Source organism: Poecilia formosa, unplaced genomic scaffold, assembly GCF_000485575.1.
Source record: "Poecilia formosa unplaced genomic scaffold, Poecilia_formosa-5.1.2 Scaffold149, whole genome shotgun sequence".
Lineage (NCBI taxonomy): Eukaryota > Metazoa > Chordata > Actinopteri > Cyprinodontiformes > Poeciliidae > Poecilia > Poecilia formosa.
Window position 1 is genome coordinate 1,366,715 of NW_006800088.1, and position 22,639 is coordinate 1,389,353.

The 22,639-nt window shown below is 41.2% G+C and overlaps 1 protein-coding gene across 6 annotated transcripts; it reads left to right on the forward strand.

The window, feature by feature from the left end:
* Positions 1-1,398: 1,398 nt before the first annotated feature.
* slc7a8a (solute carrier family 7 member 8a) lies at positions 1,399-22,288 on the forward strand. Of its 6 annotated transcripts, none has more exons than XM_007563660.2 (12): positions 1,399-1,500; positions 2,252-2,505; positions 7,303-7,507; positions 10,361-10,512; positions 15,324-15,449; positions 17,338-17,491; positions 17,772-17,895; positions 18,035-18,138; positions 18,886-18,982; positions 19,088-19,237; positions 20,128-20,305; positions 20,556-22,288. In XM_007563660.2, exons 2-12 carry the CDS (start codon positions 2,376-2,378, stop codon positions 20,711-20,713), a joined length of 1,578 nt encoding a protein of 525 aa, XP_007563722.1. In that variant the 5' UTR covers positions 1,399-1,500; positions 2,252-2,375; the 3' UTR covers positions 20,714-22,288. The 6 variants fall into 6 exon arrangements, with proteins under 6 accessions (XP_007563722.1, XP_007563723.1, XP_016532669.1 ...); XM_007563661.2 differs by lacking the exon at positions 1,399-1,500 and adding an exon at positions 1,604-2,052; XM_016677183.1 differs by lacking the exon at positions 1,399-1,500 and adding an exon at positions 1,604-2,031.
* The last annotated feature ends 351 nt before the right edge of the window (positions 22,289-22,639 follow it).

The window sequence follows — 22,639 nt, forward strand, 5'->3', positions numbered from 1 at the left end:
CATTTGCTGTTGCTTTGTATCATTTAATTGGACCTTAAAAGTTTTTTTTTTTTTTTTTTGACTGAAGTTGGATAAGGTGCAAATGGATCTCAGTAATTAGAGTATGACTGGAAATTTATGTTTTGTGGTAACTTACTTCAAACTGAGAACGTTCAAACTCATTGCAGTCAGACACTAGATCAGGACCTTCGAGGAACACCGCGCCCCACTGTGAGACCCATGTTCAAGCATGTATTTTATGTTACAAGCATGTATTTTATGTATTTTTTATTCAAGCAAACAAAACCCAGTTGCTGAGATAATGAAAAGCTGACATGAGACAAAAAAAAAAGAAAAAACTTGAAAAGAAAACATTTTAATTCAGAAGCGCTATTTTAAGGCCATGTTGTTTGGTAGATAATGAGTTATACTAAAGCTGGCTGTTTACAAAGTGCTGTATCTAAGGTTATTAATGGAAAATTGAGTAGAAGGAAAAAGTGTGGTATTGAAAAAGGTATAATTGCAGATTTGAGCAAATCCAACCTGTACCCCAGAAAATCCTAATTCCAGCAGTTCATATTTTGATCTGTTTTTTAATCATTTTGTACAGTAACAATTTATTGGGGTTTGAGAAACTCTACGCCAAAATTGTCAAGATTTGTGGTTTGTGGTGGTGAGAACGAACGCTGACGACCCAGGTTGTGATGAAGATGATGCATTTAATGATGAATGTAGCTCAAAACAGTCCAGATCAGGCAGCAGAGACAATAGCACACAACTAAATACCAGTAGCAACTGACAAAAGACTGATTACGGAGCAGGGTAGCCTCAGGACTATCCAGTTCAACTGAGAACTACAGACGACAACTGACAAACGACAAGGATCTGACAAAGGACAGAGACAACAGGTGGGCTAAAATACACTGGGAGTAATTAGGGGAACGAGAGACACCTGGGAAACAATTATGGAGCAGACATGACAGCACAGAGACTCACAGTGAACAGGATCACAATAAGCACAGAAAACTCAAATCCTAACAAAAGTCGTCAAAGCATACAGAGAAACACCTGAAATTTGTATTGAGCAAGTTTACTATTTTAGGATTTAACTTTCTAAATTTAAAATTCCTGAAATGAAATGCATTTTTTTTAATTAAACCGTTAATTAAAAAAATTACACCGTGTGTGTATTCAAAAATGTGTCTGTATTAACCTAGCACTGATCAAATACGGATAATTATTCAATTCCAGGTAAACATTGATCAGAGAACTACATCAACAATTCACAACAGGGTTCCAACTTTCTGACGAAATGCGTCTTGTGCGAATAAAGCAGCGATGGAGTGGGGCTGTCAGCGAACCGCGAAGCCTGGAAAGTGAGTCGTGACGTCTGAGTAAAAAAAAAAAAAAAAGTCTAAATTTAGAAGCAGCCTTTCTGCTGCGTCGCGTCCTGAATAATAACTGAGGCTATGAGGCAAAACTTGGGACAGAATATGAACTGAGACAGAGCGCAACTGCAAGGTGAGGAGCTGCTGCCTAGAAAATAGCTTTAATTTATTGTGTGTGTGTGTGTGTGTGTGTGTGTGTGTGTGTGTGTGTGTGTGTGTGTGTGTGTGTGTTTGTGTTTCTGTGCTTCAGATTTGGTGAACAGCTGGTAGCTGAGGGGAGGAAAAGAAAATTACAAAAAGGAGGGTCCTAGAGAAAAGAAAAACAGACAGGAGGAGGCAGCCATGGGGAGGTGCTATTATGTTTTTATATGAAGGGGAAGTATGGATATGAATCCAAACACAAGTCCTCCTGTCTAAACTCTGGAGGACAGAAGAAGAAGAAGACCAGGCTGCTGCTGCTGCTTTTAACCTTCCGCTGGTTTTCCTGCTGCACAGAAGAGATGATGGTTGTGCCTGTTCTCACATCTGGGACAAGGACGCTGTGAGAGCTTTAGAAAAAGAGATATTTATTATTTTGAGAACAGCTTTGAATCGCACACGAATCACGAATAAACTGAGTAGTAACCGGAATATGTGCTTGTGTGCTTCTTCTGCGGTTCTGCCGGTGCGTAATTACTCCAGCCGGGTAAATGAAAACATATTTCTAGGCTGTTTTTTGAAAGCTTGTGGCTTATTTCCTACTATCCTTTAAAAAATATACATATTTTATTTAGTTTTCAACCCCTCCTGAAAAGCTGCTGACATCGCCGAAAAAAAAAAAACAGGCAATCCTTCCTCATCAGATAAAGTGCGGCACGTTTCAGTGAACATTGTCCTGTGCGCAGGGGAGGACGTGCGCACAAGGCGATTCAAGCGCAGTGGGGCAAGCATCAGGTGCCGTGCGGAGGAAAGAAACAAGACAACTTGGACAATAAATTTAAAAAAAAAAACATCTATAAGTGAATCAATATGACGGACGGACCAAGACAACGGAGCAGCACGGCGGGCTCTGCCAAGGATGCGGCCGCTGAGAAGGAGTCTGGGGGAGTTGCGCTCAAGAAGGAGATCGGACTCGTGAGCGCATGTGGGATTATAGTCGGTGAGTGGCTCCCTCTCTTTACTACATCCTCGGTGTGTTACTGTGCTCACTGTTGACTCACGTTAATAAAAATGTAAAGCCCAGACTGGTCAACGAGGGGGTCCAATGCTGTTAAATTTACCTGAGACCTTCTCTTGTTAATCACTAAAACTTTTGTTATCTGCTTTTAATGAGAGTGCACTCATTCACTCACTCACTCACTCATCTCTGCAAGAAAGATTTTAGAGGCACATGACTGGCAAGCTTAAAAATCTGTTTGCACAACTTGAGGCTGATTTTTATTTATTTATTTATTTATTTATTTAATTTCATTTTACTTTGCCTAACATCTCCAGCTCAGTCAGACTGTGCAGTTAGATTCCCCCCTCCCCCATCATGGTACTGCCACCTGCATGTTCCGTCATTGAGATGGTGCATTCAGTGTGATGTGTTCGTTTTCCACCACTCATGACGTTCTGTATGCAGATCGCCTTCTTCTGAACCTTTAATCTGCCCCATCTATGGACGCAGAGGACTTCCTCTGTTGGCTTCTCTCAGCAGTTCAACCCAGCTTCTCACTTTTCCACATTCAGAGACTTAAAGCTTTTCCCCCCATCAACAGATTCTCCCTTTGTGTGTCTGGAGTTGTTCTGAGAATGGAAAGCTCAGTTTGGGGATGTTCAAAATATCTGAGCACACTTGAAATAAGACAAAACCAACTTACAAGTAACATTTCAGCAACCTTGTTCATATTCATAAAACAGTACCTGTTCCACTTGCAGACTATTTCACTTAAAGCTAGTACATAAAACAATCTCCTATTCCTTGCTTAACAGTATCTTAGAGTTATTTTTGTCTTATTTCGAGCGTATTAAGATATTTGAACTAGTAACGAGACCAAAAATACTTGGTAAGATTTTGTGTTTTTACAGTGTATAACTTAATTCTGCTCCAACACTAAGAGACGTTCACAGAACAAAAAAACCAGGCTAGCTGGATCGACGCTAAGGCTAAATTACATGCATATGGACTCTATGTAACAAAATGACATGACAAAATGTGAAAAAACTCAAAGTGTTTGGACATTTTTTGCAAGGAACTGTAGCTGACAGAGAGTAAGCTCAGTCTGGTTAATGGGTGTCAAATTGATCCGCATTGTTTCATTTAGCATTTTGATCTTTTTCCTGCAACCTTTTGCTGCCAAAGTGCAATCAGAACGAGTGACCGGCCGTTTCAGCACATATTTTTATACCAAAATTCAAGAACTAAAGCAATCTCTGATACTTTATTGGCACCATTTGCTTCGCTGTTAAGCCTAACTTAGCCCAGAGACGGTGTAATGACACAGAGAGGGTGACGGGACTGAACCGAGGTCAGTCAGGCCGAAACAATCCAGAGGACAAACATGTAAAGATAATCCCATCAGTCTGATCAATACCAACCAGTGGGCCTAAACATGCTGCAGGATGTCCAGACGGAGCGAGGCTGGTCGTCACTGGGGGTGACTCATTCGTGTGTTTCCAAGGTAACGAGAGGGGGGGGAGTCAAGGTGACAGCAAGAGTGCGAACGGCACAGTGTCCTCCCAGGAGGTTTGCTGACAGAGGAAGAGCGAGAGAAGTGGAGAACAGATAGAAAGATATGGAAAGCAACAGTCGGGAGGTTTAGGATCAGATATGTGGATCTGACTGGAAAGATCACATTTTAGACGGGCATTAAAAGTCAGACCTGGGTCATATTTAGACAAAAAACAGCCACTTTTTCCTACAGTGAACTAGAAAAGGCGTAGATAAAAATAGCAAGCCATGGAAGAAACTCTAAATGCATTTGGCAGCTGGCAAAAAATAGATTAGTAGGAATAGCATAGTGGAGGATATATGATGCTGTGGGTCTCTTCTCTCTAACAACTTTACTGAAATATCCCATTGATTCTTCCAGTAACGTGAGAACGGATCATCTCTGGGTAAAAGCCAAATGAACTAAGAATATGTGTGCAACTCAACAGAGAAACAGTTCAACAAACACTCTTCTTCCTTGGCTGTTGCAATAATCAGGACTAAATCCTACAAAAAATATTAAGAGGGTTATTTTATGCTGCTTCAACTTGGCTGATGAAATAACATTTAAGCCCAGAGCTGTTAACTTGAAGATATATTTCTGTGGCCCACAGAAATAGCTGCGGTGGACCGGATTTGGTGTCCGGCCTCGAGTTTGGCACATGTGCCCTAAGCAGTCTCTTATTCAGCTTTTATTATTACTACTATTATTTTTAGGTGTGAGATTATGCAACTACAATAAAAAAGGAATTTCTTTCAGGCTTCTTACACATCCCAACCAGAAGGGACAATTAATGTGTCTGGCCACAGCAGACACGGGAGAGTTTATGAGCGCAAACAGCTTACGAATCAGAGTCATTAAAAATATTAACACAGTTTTTAACAGGAGATAACAGTGCGTCCGCGTGCGTATTAAAGCATTAGCCCCGCCCACTGGTAGTAACAGCGCTGCATCACGTTATTTATCTCTCTCCGTTCAAATGAACTGTAACAGAGAACTGGGGCTGACGGCCATTCCGGCGTCCAGGATTTGACAGAGTCGCCACAGACGGACAAGTTACTTTGTCCTTGACCAAAGTAATTCACTCGCGCTCGCTCCGGTCAGGTCGTCACGCGCCAGAGAGATGGGAGCTCAGGTGACGTGGACGATGCGTGAAAAGGACTTCAAACGCTTTTTTATGGTCCGTGGTGTGAGTTTATCTAACAGGTAATCCAGCAGCGCGCGGCGTCGCCAAACGAAGATTGCAAATGAACTTTTGGTCACTTCAGAGGACTCCGCCCTGATAATGCTGTTTTATTAACTTCTGTGGTTTGAACTATCAGTACAACTCCAGTGTTCATTGCCAGCACACGATTTAAAAGCATTTTAGTGGGACGACGTACAAACAGCACCCCGAGCATCCAGTTTTAGCTCGTCGTTGTCCGGACGCCTGAGGTTTCCGTGTCGTTTCCGTTTTGACTGAGAGGCAAATGAAACGGGGAGACCCACACTGAGTTTCATTTCTCTTAGGTGTCATAACTTCACTGAGGAATAAACAGTTTAATTATTTTATGCATCATTGTGCAAATTCTTCATTTTAGTGAATTTTTACGGCTCTAATTTTTTCATAATCCCTACAAGATTTCTTCGTAGTGATAAAATAACCGTTTTTCTTCTCCTGACCTACAGGCTGCAAATAAATCAAGTTTCCTTTATAGTTCATTTGTTTTAAATGCAGATCAAATGTGCCTAGCGCTATCACAATGTCCTGCTGAGGCAGAAGGCTTGTTGCAGCCATAAAGAAAACTAAAGTTCACCAGAAGCAGATATGTGCTCTTCTTCCGTCAAACAGCAGTGCAGCAATAAAATAAAAAAGTGGATAATAAAATGTGTGAAACGACATCCTGCTGCAGCTCTTTGTGAAAAGAGGAACTCATTTCTGAAAGCAAGTAATCTGGCACCTCAGACGTTTTTCTGTGCTAATCTACTGCTTCTTAAAACTGATTTGAACTGTGTTCAGTTAAAGTCCAGACTCAGCCAGCTGGGTTGGGAGCTGCTTTAACAAAAAAAAAGACAGAAAATGCACCTAGAGAGAAGTTGAAATGAGGACAGGAAACGCCACCATTCCCTGACAGTCAGCAGTTTGGCTCACGTCGGTGCGGAGCTGCACATGACCGCTGGACGCAGAGCAGGCAGACTCAATCACTTCATCTTGCAGAGTCAGTCCGTTCAGGTCAGGAGAGGCGGTAAACTTAACCAAAGTTTGTCTTTGGAAGAAGCAAATCAGAGATGGCGGAAGCCGTAAAATCGTGGGCTGACTTAGCACTTCTTTTTTTTTTCCTTAAGGTGTCAAAGGTCATGTACTGTAGACCTGTCCTCTTATAAATATGTCAAGGTAACCAAGGGAAGTGAGAACTTTTTGTTCTTTTTACCTGCAAGTGAAGTTGCGTAATCAGGGAGGTGACCTCAATGCTATCAGCATCTTCAAACTTTACCGACGGTGAAGCCTTACCTGTAAAGTTTCCAATAAAATCTGAAAGTCGCTCGTTTTATGTGTCTAGACACTTTTAATCAAGAGGATATGATTTTGTAGGGTTTAAAAATAGACGCTGTGTTTCTCTGACACTTATAGGTTACACAGCTTCCTACACTTTATAGTCAGGAGTGACAGGAGATCAACAATGTGACACCATCATCATAACTCTGACTTTTGAACTGCTGCAGCCGTTCAGCCAATCATCCAGCTCGTTAGGATTCAAAGCCAGCGATCTTTGACTTCTCACTGCCTAACGCAGAGTGAAATCCCAGTAAATCCTGGACGTTCCTCAAACTCTTCCTCAGGCTTTCATGTCAGCCAATCGGCGCTCCCTCCGACTCTGTGCGAAAACGTCACTTTGACGCTCAGCGGTTCTGTCAGGATATTATGAGTCCACCTTTAATCCCTCTTTGCACTCGTTCACCCCTGCTTTCTGTCGTTCACACATCTCTGCTTAGTCAGCATAACACATCCCCTGTTTTTTTTTTAACTCTCTTCCGTTTGAGTCTGTTAATCCGCTGCCTGATTTTGAGTTTGCTTTTCTGCTTAGTTTGCCCGTAACCTTTAGCTGATGTCTGCTAATGCGGCAAATAAAACGATGACGCAGTCCTTTGTAAACAATTTGGATAAATGTGAAAGAAAGAGACGGTGAATGGGAAATATGAGGTAAAATTTTGTAAGTGGCACCAGTTGAAAAAGGTCTATTCTTCTTAAACCTGCACTGAAACCTGACTCCTCTCCCCACCAGGTAACATCATCGGCTCGGGAATCTTCGTCAGTCCGAAGGGAGTGATGGAGAACGCCAGCTCTGTGGGCCTGGCCCTGATCGTCTGGATCATCACGGGCATCATCACCGCCATCGGAGCGCTGTGCTACGCCGAGCTGGGCGTCACCATTCCCAAATCAGGGGGCGACTACTCCTACGTGAAGGACATATTTGGAGGCCTGGCTGGGTAACCGTGCACACTCAGACATCCATAAGTCACCGTCCGGCGACATTTACGTGTTACAGTAAAAGGTAGGGGTGAGGAAAGGTTCGAAGTGTGCGCTATGCTAGTGTTTTCATTTGTTTGTCACTTTTTTTTTTCATTAAATCTGGAATCAATTTAACTATATCTTAATCCGCACTATAAAAAAAGTAAACTTGGATAAAAAAAAAAAATTGGTGATTGATCATGAACTGGATCTTTTAGAGATTTTATAAAACATAGATTAATGAAACCTCTAGTCTAGATTACTAGGAGGTCAGAGGTCAAAACAGAGCCACCTCTGATAACTGATAAGCATTTGTACATTTTAATAATCTTTGGAGGGGGGTAGTTCAGTCAGAGAAACATCTTACCAGATGGGAGTGCCAAATATAAATACAGGAAGCAGATGCTGTGTGCGTTTCAATAGTGATTTTTCAATTCACTATTGAAAAATCAATAGTGAATTGATTTTTCACTATTAAGAAAAATCAATGTGATAAATGAATGTGGAGAAAACATCTTGAAAGTCACGTAGGACCTTATGCTTTAGGGAAAAAGACGTGCTGCTCGTTTATTTACTCTACCGCATCCCACAATGCAAAGCAAACCTGGCTAGAGAATGGCGTTCCTCAAACCAAAGATTGTTTTAGACGCTCTGGACGCTTCAAAGTGAAATCGTGGGACTCTACCTGAGGATCAGAGTCGGGGGAAGGACGTGAGCGCACACGACTGAAGGTGACATCCAGGCCTCTTTACGTCCGTCCCGAAAGCCTGTAAAAGCTCAGGAGTCGTGCAAAGCGGCACAAACAGCATTACAAAACCATCCGACTTGTCGGAGTGGATTTCACACGCCGCCTTCCTGGGGTCCGGACTGTAAACACGGATCCGAGGATTGTTTTGCTAACCCAAGAGCCCATAGTATCGGGGAGGAATTAGACCAGACATAACAGCCACAGGTTGTTTTCGTAGAGCGAGAATCAATACACATCAATGAGCGTATGCCTCCAGAGACTTTGTAGCTTGTGGCGTCAGAAGCCCGGTTTGAAGTGTTTCCCTGTGCCCCCCTTGTTCGACATAAATAAACCAACTTCCACTGGTGATTGTTTGAGTTCTGCTGCAGCTTTTGTCCCCATGTGTTCACATGCAGCGTGTGCGGGTGGGCTGGGTCGAAGGTGTGTCTCCGTGTTCGTGTGAGAAGCCGAGTGTAGTTTTTGTGGTGGACGAATGCTCAGAAACAAAGAGACTTTGTTATTTCTCTGAGGCTTGTTTAACTTCAGGTGAGGTGTAGAAGAAAGTGTGCGTTTGTATGCAGCTCCCTTCAATCTGAAACCCCTAAATGGAAAGGAGAGAGAATCCATGGTAGCTCTGCGGAGATTCAGCTTTCAGCAGGACAACAATCCTAAACGTAAAGCCGGAAACACAGCGGAGGCGTCTGGACTGAAGCGAATTCAGCTTAATGAAAATGTAAAACATACCGTTTTAGATTTCTATTTGGATAAAGTGATCTGTTATGCATCGATTTTTGTTCCTCTCGCCTAAAATCTGAAATATTTTGAATTTGTGAAAATGAGTGTGGAGAAATACTTGTGGAAAAATACTTCACTTTTGAAATACTTCATTTCTAAAAAGTTTTTTAATGACTGGGTTTTGTGTTGCACTTATTTGTGCATAAAAAGGTTTTTTGTTGTTTTTGTTTTTCCTCAATATGTTTTAATTAAAGTTTAAATCAGATGAATGAATACAATAGAGTGAATACAAACATGTCTCAAATGCTTTTTTTTTCCTGTAGCTATTTGTCTAATTTGTATCATTTTTCCACTTTATGAATTATTTTGAAGTTGAATCCCTGGATACTTTCCTGTTTACATAAAGGAAAAAAAACATCTTAAAAACAAATAACATGGCTCAATTTATAATGTAGTGTCACTGTGCTCTCATGTAGAGAGCCGTCTTTGCTTAATAAAATGTTTATTTCAGAAGCTGCTACCAACAAACCCTCTGCATGAGCTATAATATATTCAGCGTAAAATCAAACCTTATCATGTTTCTGAACAAAGAGTTGAGGTAAAGTTGTAAAACAGAACAAAATGTACATTAAAACAGAACGGTCCAGTATCAGCGCTGGTTGCTGAGGATGCTCAGTACAGTCAGGTGTAACGATCCCAACATGAGTTTTTAGGGAATTTCATGGAAGTTCAGCATTCCTGGTTTGTCCTATTGAACTGTGATGCACGTTCTTCTTCTGTCCCTCATCTCAGCACTTTTAATCAGTCTGAGTGTCACTGTGTGCTTCCTCTGCTTTGATCCTCGGTCAGCTTCGCTCTTATTCTTATCTGAATCCCTATTCTGCCTCTGACATCAGGGTCAGCTGGTTTGCTGTTTGTCAGAGGACCAACGAACGTCGTCTTCTTTCTGCTCTGGTTTCTGTAAGTCGTTAATTTGTTTGTGGCGAGACTTTTACGTGTGCCGACAAAGTGTCTTGGTTCTCGTGAAACAAAGTGAGAAGGAGCAGCGACCTGTGGTGACCTCGGAGCTGAAACGGCTGCTGTTTCACTTCACCGGCAAGAAATAAAAATGGGAGGAAGTCTTGGCTGACTACAATGAAGTCGGTCAGAACAACAAACAGCTTTAGTGTGTTACAACATGGGATTTCCCCGTTGCGTTTCTTCTCAGAGTTCCTGTAACCATATCCACATACAACGGTTTATTTATTTAGCTCTGAATCGGTGTAAAATTACTTCACTGGAGTCAAAACAAAGCATAAGAACACAATGCCTTAAATAACATCCTTGAGTTGCATCTGTGTCTTTACTGCTGTGTGTCTTTGCTTTATAGGTTCCTCCGGTTGTGGATCGCCGTGCTGGTCATCTACCCCACCAACCAGGCCGTGATCGCCCTGACGTTCTCCAACTACGTCCTCCAGCCTCTGTTCCCCACCTGCTTTCCGCCAGAGAACGGCCTGCGGCTGCTGGCCGCCATCTGTCTCCGTGAGTAACACGCTTCATACGCGACGAGTGAAATCTACTGTGACAGGAAAACCGTTAGCTGTTTTCATGCGGCGTACTGACAGTCACCCAGGGCGGCATCAGAGAAGGGGCGGAAGGGGCTGCATAAGGAACATGTCAAACTGTAATCTAAAACTTATCCTGTGGCATCCTTTACCCAGAAGATACTACTGCCTTTAGTCGTTGTCAAGCAGTAAAGCCTGCAGGAATGAAATATTCAAAAACCGGGACTGTTTCTGTTGCTGTAGTGAGGAAGTGGTTGATACAATTTATGCAACAACCACCGTTCAGAAAGAAAAAAATTATAAAAAAATAAATCCAAAAACAAGACGACAGACACAGACACAAAGGAATATTTGAAACTCAAAGAGCTATTAGTATGAAAATGAGGTAGACGGTCAACTAAATGGTCAGGCGTCGGTCGGGTCCGGTGTCAAGACTTTTCTACCTCCTATTTCTTCAACCCACACGCTGCATTTTTAAATCTCCACAGAGACTTTTTGCTCTACTTCAGCTAATAAGCTGGGTTTTGTGATTTGGTCCTGATGAGCTCTTAGCTTAGCCGTTAGAGCGACCCAATCAGAACGACTTGTTTTCATTAAAGTCGGGCTGTTTACATCAAGAACCACTTGCAGCTGCACTGGACTCTGTCATGTAGATCAGTGATCGTGAGGATTTACCATTTTATTTTCCTTTAGTTAAAAGAATATATACGATTAAGGTCTTTGGTCGAGATCGCGAACATGAAGCTCCTTTTGTCCTGTGAAGCGACGACATGTGAGGAACACACTGAATAAGATGTTATGAATCAAATTGCTCCAGGTCAGTTCGGTTTTGGAACGTGTTGTTTTCATTTCGTCCCACTTCCTCTTACATGTAAACAAACCGTTTCTTACTCACGTCCTTAACCGCTGTGTGAGCGTGTGTTTCTCAGTAGTTGCAATTTTGGGAAACTACAGAGATAAATGTAGTTTGTAGTTCACTACTCTCTGAAGGCTTTGAATTACTTCCTAATTCAGGCCTGTTATTTACATTAAGCTGTCAAACATGGCACCATCTGATCTGGAGAGAACAAAACAGTCCAAAGTCACTGGAATACACAAATATGTGTATTTTGGCTTTGCTAAGAAAAAAAAATCTCTTTATATCCACTGCCCTCTGCATGTTCTTGAGATGTTATCTGAGGTTAGATGAAAGCAAACAGGGCTGAACAAGGAGAGCAAGCGGTCATTACATGAGGAGAAACGCAGAAATGTGAAGGAGTTTGACTGAAAGCCCTCATCAGTTCACAGACGTGAGTCAAATACTGCAGGAGGCCGACAGACACACGGAGAGAGACGGGCGTGAATGCTTCAAAGAGAGCGGACTGTTTTTATTGTTGAGCGATTTGTGATTGCGTATTGAAAATTCGTGTTCATGGGGATCTTTCTGTCCAAATGTAACTTATTGTTTTGGTTTTTCTTTTGTCTTTTTAATGTGTTTGGCTTGGAGTGAATTCTCGAAAGCTTATTTGTAAAACGTCAGGTGAGGCTCTGGCTCTTGTGCGCTGCTGTGTGATTGACAGAAAAACAAGAGCGAGAGCAACTGGAAAAACTGGAGCCGTCGTTCTCATTTTTCACGCAGCTCAGACGTCTCTGCTTGCTTTCAAGGTGAAGACTTCGTCATGCGGGGGGGTTTTGTTGTTTCCCGTTTCTCCTACTGTAACGAATGAAGTGCTTTTGAAACCTTAGAGCTGGCATAAAAGTAGAGAAGTTTAATTAAGCCTCATTTAGCTTTTTGTAGCTGTGAACTACAAAGTGAAATTTACCATTAGTGGCCCGTGCGATGGAGCGTTGTCCGAGTTTGCAAACAAATTTACGGTAAAAGTGAGAGAAGTGAAAGTGTTTATTAATACTGAGCCTGCTTTGTGGTACATGTCTGGATAAAAGTTTGTTTTTTTAACTAAATAGAGAACTATAAACAATTAATGAAAGCCTCAAGTATGAATATTGAATATATTACTGCATCCAGTCTTATATTTAAAATAACGGGAATAAATGGAAAAAATATTGTGAAATAAAACGAGACAACCACTTTAAAGGTCCTGGCATAGTTTCCTTACCTGGCCAAAAAAAAGTACATCATCAAGAAATGATGTCCATTTGTATTTCAAACAAAAATGTTTCTATTTATTTTATTATTTTTATTCTTTACTAATATGCCAGTATTTTTATTGAGGAGAATTTTAAACAGCAAGAAAGTAATATATTCAGAACATGTTCTTAGGATGATTAGTTAATTAAGCCACGCAGCAGCAGCAGTGTCTAATTTTAGTAATCCTATTTATAGGATAAAACTAATTATTTGGGTTGCTGGATGGCTAATCTAATTGTTTTAATAAACTTATTCCCACTTTAAAAAAATAAATAAAAATAAACTTTTTAAAACATTTTTAATCCCCTTGTCCAAGTTTGTGTAATTTTCATCTTAGGGGATTCTTTTGTTTCTAATTTGATGTATAAAATGTTCACAGTAATAAAAACCTTATAAATGGCTTTTGAAAGAAGGGACTTTCAAAGGCAGGATAGGTTTCTCTCAAACAACTGTGATGGTCTACAATTAATACTTTTATAAAACCATAAAAACTCTCTCAGTCAAGCTTTGTGGTTAGCTCTAAACCGTGTGATTAGCAGAGGGAAAGGACGTATCCAGTGGGGCTAATTGCTGCAAGAGAAAAACACCCGCCTCAGCAGAATCTGCACCGTCTGAACACTTTGTACCTTTTTATACTCGTGACACATTGACCTACATTTAGTAGGCTCCCTCGTCCCGTTTTTGAACTCCTTCATTAAAAACATGTGTCGTGTTGTGCAACAAATTACCCTCGGATATCTTGAAAGTTGCATCGGTGTTTTCACGGCTCCTCTCTGGGACAGATCTTGTAAAGCTGCTTTTTGACAAAAAAAAACAAAAACCCGAGTCTTCTTAATGATGTTTTCCCTTCTGTCTGATCTTTTTGTTTAGAGCAAAAGTAGGTGAGAGGCGGGATGTTCTGGATGAACTGTGACGTCACCGATGTTTATAAGACTCACGAGCTGCATCCGTTTATCTCGGCCTGTTTTTGCATGTCTGGGATTGCCCAAATTTAACCATCTGGAATGTTATTTATTTATCCTTCACCATCTATTCAGAGACATGCTACTCAACGTTGAGCGACAGTTAAATCAGTTCAGAAACGCGTCATTTATTTATAGCAAAAAAGAGAGAGAGAGAGAAACAGACACATTTTTATCCATTTGTAGTGCGTATTTGAGTTACAAATGGATATTGTTTGTCCTAATGTATTTGCAAAAAAAAAAAAAAAATGGTGGAAAAATACTATCGGAGCAACTTGGTAATTTGCTCCGATTACCAGAGTAATCCGAGAGTAAGAGTAAGGAAACTCTTACTCTCAGTTTCCAGAGTAAGAGGGTTGGTGCCTGTCAAACTTGCTGCATAAATTACTCCGATTTTTCAAAAAGAATTGTAGACATATTAATAATCTTTCCTTTTTATATTGAGTTCCTGAGGAAAATGTCAACACAAGCGCCGTTTCACTCATTAGACAAAGAATACATTTAGGGGAAAAAAGCGTTCAAAATGAAGAAAAAGTTTTAACGCTTTTGGCTGAAATGCGTTCAGGGAGAAGCTGTGACATCAGTCAGAGTAAAGCTTGCTTTCAGCAGTCACACACCATCTGAATGAGACCAGTAAGCGGGCTTTGACTAGGACAAAGCCCATTGTGGTCTTACTGGGACGTTGCTTCATTTTGTCTCTTTCCTGTTGCTCACAGTTAACTTGCTCAACATGTTCCTTTTAACTAAGCTCCACGATTAAACGTTTATGCAGCAGTCAGTAACAGAGAAGGTGGAAGCAACAAATCAACAACTGTGTTTACAAGTTGTGGATTAAAAGGTTTAGCCTGTAATTACTTTAATTAGGCCTGCTTACTAAGTTGTGCTTTTACTTCCCTTGCCTGTCAGCCGTAGGCTGGCCTCGCTGCCCTCGTTTGCCCCCTCCCCCGCTTTTCCTTTAACCACAGCTGTAATTTTATTTGGAGAGGAAAATACCCTCACAGTTAAAGTCCCACACTTGGAGCCTCACAGAGCGCGCTCTGTGTCTGCTTATGTGTCTTTGTTCCCTGCAGTACCGGCTTCAGAGTTATTTAATGTGATGAACTTAATCCAAGCAGGCCCTGTTGTTTAATGGCACCCTATTGGTTCAAACCCAATGGCCTGTTTAACTCAGCAGCATACAGCAAAGCCAATTTTGTTCTGTGTGTAGAGAAATGCTGGCTGAAAGCCTCAGAAAGGTGAGCAACATGTGGTTCTACACTGAATTACTGTGAGCTTTTACAAAACAAAGCGACATAATTTTACTTTGCGTCTTTTAAGCTCTAATTTAAATTCGGTTAAAACATATTTCCAGATTTCCATCCGGAACATAATACAACCTCTAATAACAAAGCTCGTCTTCATCAGGCTAAGCGTTGCTTATTTATTAAAGTCTTCAAAAAATGCTTGGATTTTTTTTTTTAAAGACTTTATAGTTGGTGTTCAGGTATTAATCTTCAAATCTTCCAGTAACACATAATTATCAAGTAATATTTTCAAATTTTCCGTCAACTTTAAACATTTTTTAACTCAAAAACACGACGGGGGGGGGGAACCTTGGTATGTGTTGAAAATGCATCAACAGGCATTTGTGATACACATAGGCTAAACACTAGATTTTACTGCTTGTGGTAATTTTTGCTTTCCTTTGTTTTTGCTTAGTGCTGCTGACCTGGGTGAACTGCTCCAGCGTGCGGTGGGCCACCAGAGTGCAGGACATCTTCACGGCCGGCAAGCTGCTGGCCCTCGCCTTAATCATCATCATGGGAATCGTTCAGATCTGCAAGGGTGAGCTTACCACTGCCATCTGTGCTCCCCAGTGGACCTGCAGCCACAGCGTGTTTGCATGAAATAACACCTGAAACCCGTCCGCACATGTCCGCGGTCAGAGGGGTCATCCTGGGAGGCTCCAGGCCGCATAGTGGGGTTGACGAGTTGCTCGGGTCCTTTAGGTTAAAACCCATACAGCTAAAGTCAGCACAAGCGTGGGGGGGTTTGTCCTGCAAACATGGATCAGGGCCAGTAATTGTAAGGACAGTCTGAAATATCAGAGTGAGATTTTTTCAGAGCCCAAAGTGTTGAAAGTTTGTAGAGTACATTGGGAGATTTGTTGTAAGATTCAACAACCTAAATGAGGGACGGTATAGAGAAAGGACTTCTGGATAGGTTTTGGGATTCTATCTGTTTTCCCTACAATGAAGTAGAAAGAAAGCGATAAGTTGTTTTTAATGTTTTCCGGATAGAAATCAGAAAAGCTGGGAGTGCATTAAAGCCTCTAAATCAGGGCTGGCTGGATGACGTCCTGCATGCTTTTGGTGGTCAAACACACCTGAATCCAATTAATGGTGGAACCTGGTCACATCTTCAGGAGCTTACTCAGTCTTTGCTCTGGTAGAACAAATTGTCTTTAGAGGTATTCGGCAAAAACAGAGAATGTGCTGACTGGACCATTAAGGAACTGTGCACTCTGTACACTGTGGCCAGTGGAAATGAGAAGTCCTGTCTTCAGGTTCCCACAGTCCAAACTGACACAATGACTATGTGGAAGAACTTGTTCTAGTCAGATAAAAATATATATATGTATATATATTTGCAGTTTTTAGCCTGAATACGAAAAACTGTGAGCATCACTCTGAATACACGTTCCCATCAAAAAACCCGGTGGTGGCAGCATCATGCTGTTGCTTCATGGGGATAAGAGAACTGGTCAGAGTCAGTTTTGAAGGAAACTTTACTTCCCGGTTCACATGATTCCCATATTTCAATGCAGGTTGTCGTCTCAAGGTTATACATTTCGACCTTGCAGCTGCAGTTTCTGCCCCTCCACTCACCCTGAGAGATTTTCTCGTTTTTATTATTTCTGCTTCAAGAAGGCCATGAACCGCACTGTGAGATGTTGCTGTAACCTTCCCAGAGATTTCACCTCTGGTGAAACTGGAGCCCAGTACGAGATGACGAAGGCGAGATGATAAGCGATAAAGCACTTCCTAATTGATGCTCTCCATCCACTCTGATTGAGTTTGTGCTAGTTTGTAAAGAAGAATGAACAAAACATTTAGCTTCCAGATGTGCATGAAGGTAGAAACGGTTACCAAACAGTGGTTCTACAAAGTATTGACTTTTTAGGAGTTTTATTTGTAAAATAAAGGAAATCAATGCATCGTGTTGCTTTCATTTCATAATTACGATGTGGATTGATCCATCACATAAAATCCCACTGAGATATACTTTGAGGTTTGTGGCGACATAAGTGTGCAAAAGGCCCAATAACTGAGACACGATGGGACGGATTTATTTTAATTCAATCAGGATCCTGCCTCATTCAGTACGAGAATATTTTAACGGTTCTCTCGTTTCTGCCTTTGTTTTAAGAGGAATGCTTGATGAGGGATTGTTGTACAACACATTTTACACACACACGCTGATCTTGTTAGGTGATGGTTTTCAGCTGGAGTTCCTCACAACAAGCCAGAACAGCAATAAAAAAAAACCCAGCCTGTTTACCCCTTCAGCAAAACAAGTTTATATAACCAGACATAAATGATCAACACACCCCCACTACATGTGGTTCGTTGTAATTTAACACAGATATGGCAGCATGTCACTAAATAATGTATCAATACTGCTGTTCTGAGGTCAAGATTGATTTTAGTTTCCTGTCCCGCTCCACCTGCAGGAGACTACTACTGGCTGGAGCCGGCCAACGCCTTCGAGCCCTTCCAGGACTACGACGTGGGTTTGATAGCCTTGGCGTTCCTACAGGGCTCGTTCGCCTACGGAGGCTGGAATTTCCTCAACTACGTCACAGAGGAGCTGGTGGACCCCTACGTGTAAGCAGTCTTTGCTTGTTATTTTCCAGCTAATCTTCACTCGCCGTGTCCAGAAATCTGCCTTCACTCAACTGGAAAAAGGCGGCTTGAAAAGCAGCTTGTTGCTGTTGTGGGTGATTAGCGGTCACATTCCGACAGAGATTCCCAGTTTAAGCCTTTTCCCCTTTTTAGTTGAAGCTGCCTGATGTTAATACAGTCTAGTCAGTCTGGGCTGCAGATACTGAACAATGCTCGCCATCTTCTTTCCTTTTGACTCAGCTGTACCTCCTGTTTCCTCCAGGAATCTTCCGCGCGCCATCTTCATCTCCATCCCCCTCGTGACCTTCGTTTACGTCTTTGCCAACATCGCCTACGTCACGGCCATGAGTCCCCAGGAGCTGCTCGCCTCAAACGCCGTTGCCGTGGTGAGCCCTGGGCCCCGATTCAGCTTGTGCTTCTGCACTTACTCATTTTAGTCGCTGTCGCCCTCTAGTGGCGTTTGCTGGTCGCTGCATGTGTCAGGTTGGCGACTGTAAGCCTCTCCTTTCTGTCGCTCCCTCTCAGACGTTTGGTGAGAAGCTGCTGGGAGTCATGGCATGGATCATGCCCATCTCTGTGGCTCTCTCCACCTTCGGAGGGGTCAACGGTTCCCTCTTCACGTCCTCACGGTCAGTCCGCCTGGTGTCGCGTTACCCGTTTGTTTCCCTTCCAGGGTTCACGTTGTTGAAGTTTTGAGTCGCCCATCATTGGGGTTATCTTCTGCTGCTTCTGAGGTGGTTCAAAAACATTGTTGTTTTGTCTGGCTTCTTTGTCTTTTTGTTCAGCTTATTTTAAGCAAACACTGCCAACGTCATGGAAAGTTCTCTTGATAAAAACCTATTTAATGCTGACAAATTTAGGAAAAATACAAAGAACTTAGTTCTGCGTGGAGCGCATAGGTTCTTCACGCCTCGTATTTCTGTTCATGAAGAATTCACACTCAATTACATTTCTAAACATAGCTTGGATAATTTAATTAGACCTAGCAAAGTACAGTGCTAAGAACTAGACATCATGATCTACTGATGTAGAAAGGTTGTTGACATCTATCAGTTGAAATTCATTTTAGGAAATTCAAGATTTAACAGTGAACAAAATGAAGACTTGGAGTGGCCTAGTCAAAGTGTGGAGTTAAATCCAGCTTGGAAGCTTAAATATGAAGTTCGTGCTCAAAAACCCTTTAAAGGGCCAGAATTTTCCCTCTGTAATATACATAGAAAAGTACATCAGGGAGTACCAAATGAAATCATTTGAAAATGTAATGAAACTGATGCGCTGATAAACTCCTGTTGTTGTTCCTGAGGCCTCTGAAGTCACATCTTCTGCCAGCAGAGGGCAGAGGTGAGCATCTGATGTTTACCTCTGCTTTGTGGCAGGTTGTTCTTTGCTGGGGCCAGAGAGGGACACCTGCCAAGCCTTCTGGCCATGATCCACGTGAAACGCTGCACCCCCATCCCTGCTTTGCTCTTCACTGTGAGTACCGCTCTCATCATCTTCATCGCTGGTCCGTTTCTATCTCAATAACACAGCCAGACGACAAACTAAACCAGGTACACTCGTGTGTCTGTCCTCTGTCAGTGCCTGTCCACTCTGCTTATGCTGTGCACCAGTGACATGTACACCCTCATCAACTACGTGGGCTTCATCAACTACCTCTTTTATGGAGTCACTGTCGCCGGGCAGATCGTCCTCAGAATTAAACAGCCCAACATGCACCGGCCAATCAAGGTGCGTCCATTTGTTCTGGATTATTCTGTACTTCCACAAATCATCGTTTTTTTTGTTGTTGTTTTTTTAATAACAAATTAACATTACACAAGCAATGTAACCTATATAGTATTCCAGACTCATTAATTTGTGGTAGTTTAAAATGTGCTTCGGAAGTGCTTTGAAAGTAGAAAATATGTTTGAAAAATGGATGATAAAGGAATAAGTTCCCACATAGATGAAAAAGTAACAGCGGTCAAAAGGAAAAATGCTGTCAATAGAAAACAGATCAGCTATAATTCAGACGACAGACCATTTAGATTGAAGCAATGCCTTCGTCACATCTGCTCAATAGTCTGAAACTTGGTCAGAATCAATAAATCAATCAATCAAATGTATTTGTGTGGCACATTTCAGCAACAAGGCAAGTTCAAAGTGCTTTACATCACACAAAGAAATAGTAGTAGGAGAACACAGGTTCAACGATTGTCAAGTGCAGTCGTTGCACCTCATAATGTTTCATTTAAAATGTTTCAAAAGCAGCTCAGTGTTTCAGCTGTTTTACAGTTTTCTGAAATTTGTTCCAGATTTGTGGTGCATAGAAGCAGAAACTAACCAAAATCTGTAGCCATAAAAATTAGCGCTCAATGATTTAAAACAAGACGTGTATGTCTATAAAAAAAAAACAAAGCTATATTCATCCTGAGCTGAAAAATGTTTACAATTTTTTTTTTTTTGACAGACTAAAAAAAAATTGCAAAAATAACTTGATATGACATATGAAATCAATTTCTTGTAAAAAAAAAAAATAATAATAATAATAATATTTGAACACACCTGTTACATTAGGATACAGTAGCATTTAGTATTTTCTGTGAATTGTAAAAATGTCTGCATTTTCCTCCCTTTAGATCAGCCTGATCTGGCCGGTCATTTACCTGCTCTTCTGGGCCTTCCTGCTCATCTTCTCGCTGTACTCGGAGCCCGTCGTGTGCGGCATCGGGCTCGCCATCATGCTCACCGGGGTTCCTGTCTACTTCCTGGGGGTCTACTGGGAGAACAAACCGCAGTGCTTTGACACCTTCGTTGGTAAGTGAGATCTTCACAAAGAAACTTTCTCTGTGACACCAGATGGGACTGAACTTCCCTGTTTCACGTCGGTTTGAGTCAACCAAATTATTGTTTATTTGTTATTGACTGATTCCTAGATGAACTTAAAGAAGGAGCCATTACAGCCAAACAAGCTTCGAAATCCTTATTACAGTTTACTAATGCACTCAGGGACAAATATCTTATTTCTCTCTGCCTCTTCATCTTCTTCCTGCTCGTCTTCTTCCAGACAAAATGACGTACGTGGGCCAGAAGATGTGCGTGGTTGTTTATCCGGCCGAGACCGGCGGCGGCAGCGGAGGCGACGAGGAGGGCGAGGAGATGAAGGAGGCGAGGTCTCCCCTCTCCAGGGAGGACGGAGACAACCACAAAGCAGCGGACTGTTGAATCTGAGTTGTTGATTTTTTTTACTATTATTATTATTCCTACCTGGTCCCTTAAAAAAAAAAAATAAGAGAGAGAAAGAAAAATGCATACAGACACGCCAACATGGGTTCGCTCTAGAAGTGCAGACACAATCCGCAGTTTGTTTACTGATCAACACGTTTTTCTCCAAGTGTCTTTTTAATCAGCGATAATCTGCAACCAAATATCGACGCCTCAGCCGGGTGAGTCTGAGGTCCATCACAAGTGCAATAGAGACGGGTTAGCACCTTCTGGTTCCTCAGTTCTCAACATCGACACTTTTAACCCTTTACATTTTTTTTTATTGTTATTATTATTGTTATTATTTCCAGAGACTCTTACTGAACTGTGACAGACGTTTTTTCCTTTTGGTTTATCCTTTGTCACTCTTGTAAACCTTCGCTTCGCGTCATCACATCAAAACTGCGTTCTTGATTGTCGACGCGTACGAAAAATCCCGTTCAGATCATTTTGTGTTGTTTGATACTCGATTTATGGTTTGTTTTTAAAGTGAATCAATGATGTCTCTTTTTTAAAAATATTTGTTAATATCACTCTTAAAATTATTCTTATTGTCAAATCATCTTCAATATTTTCTACCACATAAACTTAATTACATTTTTTTTGTATTCTGCTTCTCTAACATTCATTTCACCTCGTTTTTATTCCTCCAACTGCAGATTTATATTGATTGTAAAGTCGATGTGGAATTGGTTGTTGTGGCGGCAAAAAGTGCACAAATTTTATCACCTGCCTTCGTCAGAATTACGGTATTGTGCGCTTTAGTGCGATTGTGGCTGTGTTTCGATAGATGTGGAAACAGCGTCGTAGTTGTTTTTTTGTTTCCTTTCAACAAAATTTCTACGTTGAAGTGACACTAAGCAAATAAAGTATTTGTTTGCATGTTCCTGCGGAGAGAAGAAAGAAGTCATAATAAGTGCAAATCACTCTGAAAGTGTTTTTCATCGTTTACGTCTGTGTTTTAATTCCCTTCGATGCACAAATGAGAGCTTTACACGTGATTATTGTTTTTCCAGCTCAGTTAGCTACAGGAACCTTTTTGTGCAATATTCCCTCAGACACCAGGAAAAGCCAAAGCATTCTCGCCATCAATGATCTCCCATAGGTTCTCTGTTTATCCAGTATGCTGTATTATAAAGGAAACAACACGCAGAGGCTAATTATTCAGTTTTATTTTTGTTTTTTGTCTCAGGGTATCTCCACATACACTGCCAAAAGAAACATGTCTGAATTTAATCCAGTTTAATTATGCTCTGCGCCTTTGCTTGTAGATATTTATTTTTTAAAGATTTTTGATCCTACAAAGAGATGGAAAGTGCTAAAAGGAAATTAAAAAAAATGAGATGATAGAATCAAAACGTAGCGTATATCATTTGATCTTGTTAAACTGTGAGGGTCGCAGGGTGATTGGCCTCCTACAAGTACAATAGAGAGTATTTTCATTGTCCTGTATGGTTATTGTGCATTTACAGTATATGAAGACGTCACAGACTGTGTCACGATGTCCCTCAGTAATAAAAACCACTGATTAATGTTTGGACTGGTAATTTGAAGCTCACTTCTTTATGACTAGCCCACGTTGCTGTGGCAACCTTATTTGGTTCAAACCTGTCGCTTTGCTTCTTTGTTAATTTATACGCCTATTTTAACGGCTGCATATCAGTTTATTAATCTAAATTAATCTGTAGAATGATGGAGACAAAAAGAGTCGTACCTATTTTCAAATCTCACAATTTAATTTCATCCATAATCACATTTCCTTCACATGCACTGCAAAAACACAAAATATTACCAGGCATTTTTGGTCTAGTTTCTAGAGCAAATATCTTGGTACATTTGGAATAAGACAAAACTAACTTATGAGTAACATTTCAGCACAATATGTGA

Excerpts from the sequence above, each read along its gene's own strand:
- slc7a8a (XM_007563660.2), top strand. The coding sequence starts at position 2,376 with ATGACGGACGGACCAAGACAACGGAGCAGCACGGCGGGCTCTGCCAAG. Across the intron at positions 18,139-18,885 it reads TCCCTCTTCACGTCCTCACG|GTTGTTCTTTGCTGGGGCCA; the intron begins GTCAGTCCGCCT and ends GCTTTGTGGCAG. Across the intron at positions 18,983-19,087 it reads TCCCTGCTTTGCTCTTCACT|TGCCTGTCCACTCTGCTTAT; the intron begins GTGAGTACCGCT and ends GTCCTCTGTCAG.